A 1682-nucleotide genomic window follows, 5' to 3' on the forward strand; every position below is an offset into this window, starting at 1 on the left:
AAAATTTTAAAATACAAAGGGCAAACTCTGATGAGCAAAGTATACATTCGTACTAATTACAACAAGTAAAATAATTAATGAAAAACTGTTACTCTAAAAAATAAGAGATGAGTAAATCTTAAAGTTTTAAGAATCGAAACGGTAAATGCGGCCATTTAATTGTCCCCGTGGTGTTCATATCTTAACTGATATTGACGTCTTTAATAAACATAACATTTTATTCAGTGAATATTACATGCACTGTCAGCCGTCTTATTATTGCATATCTGTGACACATTCCACTAGTTCTCGTTAATTTGTTCATTTTTGTCCCGGCTTAGATTTCCTCTGTTCAGGAAAAGGGCAGGAATGAATATATTCAATGTGATGTCCAGCCTTCACGCAGACAACACCTCTGTGCTTAACAACGGAACAGACTTTTTTGGTAAAATCTACGTCTTTAGACCAATTAAGCCATCGACCAAGCTCGCACTGTTGTTGTCACTGGTTGCCATTGGGATAATAGCCTTTGTGGGAAATGTCCTCATACTACTCTTTCTGAAGACCAAGGAAAGGGCGAAGTCGTTTATGAGGACATGTTCATTTTTAATGAACTTTAATTTCTACATTAAGAGTTTAGCCATTTCAGATGTCCTATCAAGTATAATTTCACTTCCATATGTGAGCCTCCAATTGTATCTTGATGTAATGCAAAGAGGCTGGGCTTGTAAAATTGGACGGTATTTGGTCATCCTGTTTCCTTGTATCACCATTAACAACCTGCTGGTAATAAGCTTTGGGAAATATTTTTCAACTCGTCAAGTTCCTCGCACGTTTAGTCATTCTACTGTCAAAAGAATAGTGTTGTTTGCTTGGTTAGCAGGGTTTCTGGTTGCTTTATTTCCTGCCGCCACACACGAAGGGTTAAGATATGATATAAACGATACACATTACACGGTGCTTTGCAGACCCAATAATCAATATTTTATGTTCAGGATTATCTTTGTAACTTTCACTTTTTTGCAATACATAATACCAAGTTGTATTCTAATTAAACTAAATATATCTCTTATCATAACTTTGTGGACAAGAGCAAGGAGAACCATCGATGTTCAGCGAGATAATGGTATCAGGTCAGCGGTAAGGGTTGCTAGGATCCGTAGTATATATACTGTTGTTGTTCTTACTTTTGCATTTGTTACTCCTTATCTTTTGTACGTTGCTTATGTTATCTACCACATGGTAGCTCAGCCAAAGATGGATTTTGAAACAGACCACGTCATCCGCACTGTGAGTGTCATAATGGCTCTCTCAAACGGTGCTATCAACGTAGCAATACACCTTGTGCAAATGAAAGATTTCCGCACCTTTTTGAAGAGAAAGTTCATGTTGAGATTCTTTACTCATAACCAGGCCATTCCGGCAGGGGTAGTAGGTGTAGAGATGCAACCACAAGGAAACCCTTGAAAAGGAATACCTAAGCGAAAGAAAATCCATGAAAGCTTTGTTAACTAACCACGATGTATCTTACATTTACAAAACAGAGTTTAAACTTCTTCATCCTTGAATAACAATGCTTTTTGCGACCTTGCTGCTTGAAATAACCTATCATTTTTTAATGAAGTTTTTCGTCATCATTTCTACATTTTTAATGGGAATTTTTTCTGTCTTTTGTCACTCTTAGTTGCTTCACGGTAAGCTCC

At 36.8% G+C, this 1682-nt stretch overlaps 1 protein-coding gene across 1 annotated transcript; it reads left to right on the top strand.

Annotated features, from left to right (window-relative positions):
* The first annotated feature begins 348 nt into the window (after positions 1 to 348).
* LOC144666588 (putative G-protein coupled receptor 19) lies at positions 349 to 1446 on the top strand. Its single transcript, XM_078527995.1, has one exon. It carries the CDS (start codon positions 349 to 351, stop codon positions 1444 to 1446), a length of 1098 nt encoding a protein of 365 aa, XP_078384121.1.
* The last annotated feature ends 236 nt before the right edge of the window (positions 1447 to 1682 follow it).

This window comes from Oculina patagonica, chromosome 9 (genome assembly GCF_052425735.1).
Source record: "Oculina patagonica isolate OP01 chromosome 9, crgOcupat, whole genome shotgun sequence".
NCBI classification, from domain to species: Eukaryota; Metazoa; Cnidaria; class Anthozoa; order Scleractinia; family Oculinidae; genus Oculina; species Oculina patagonica.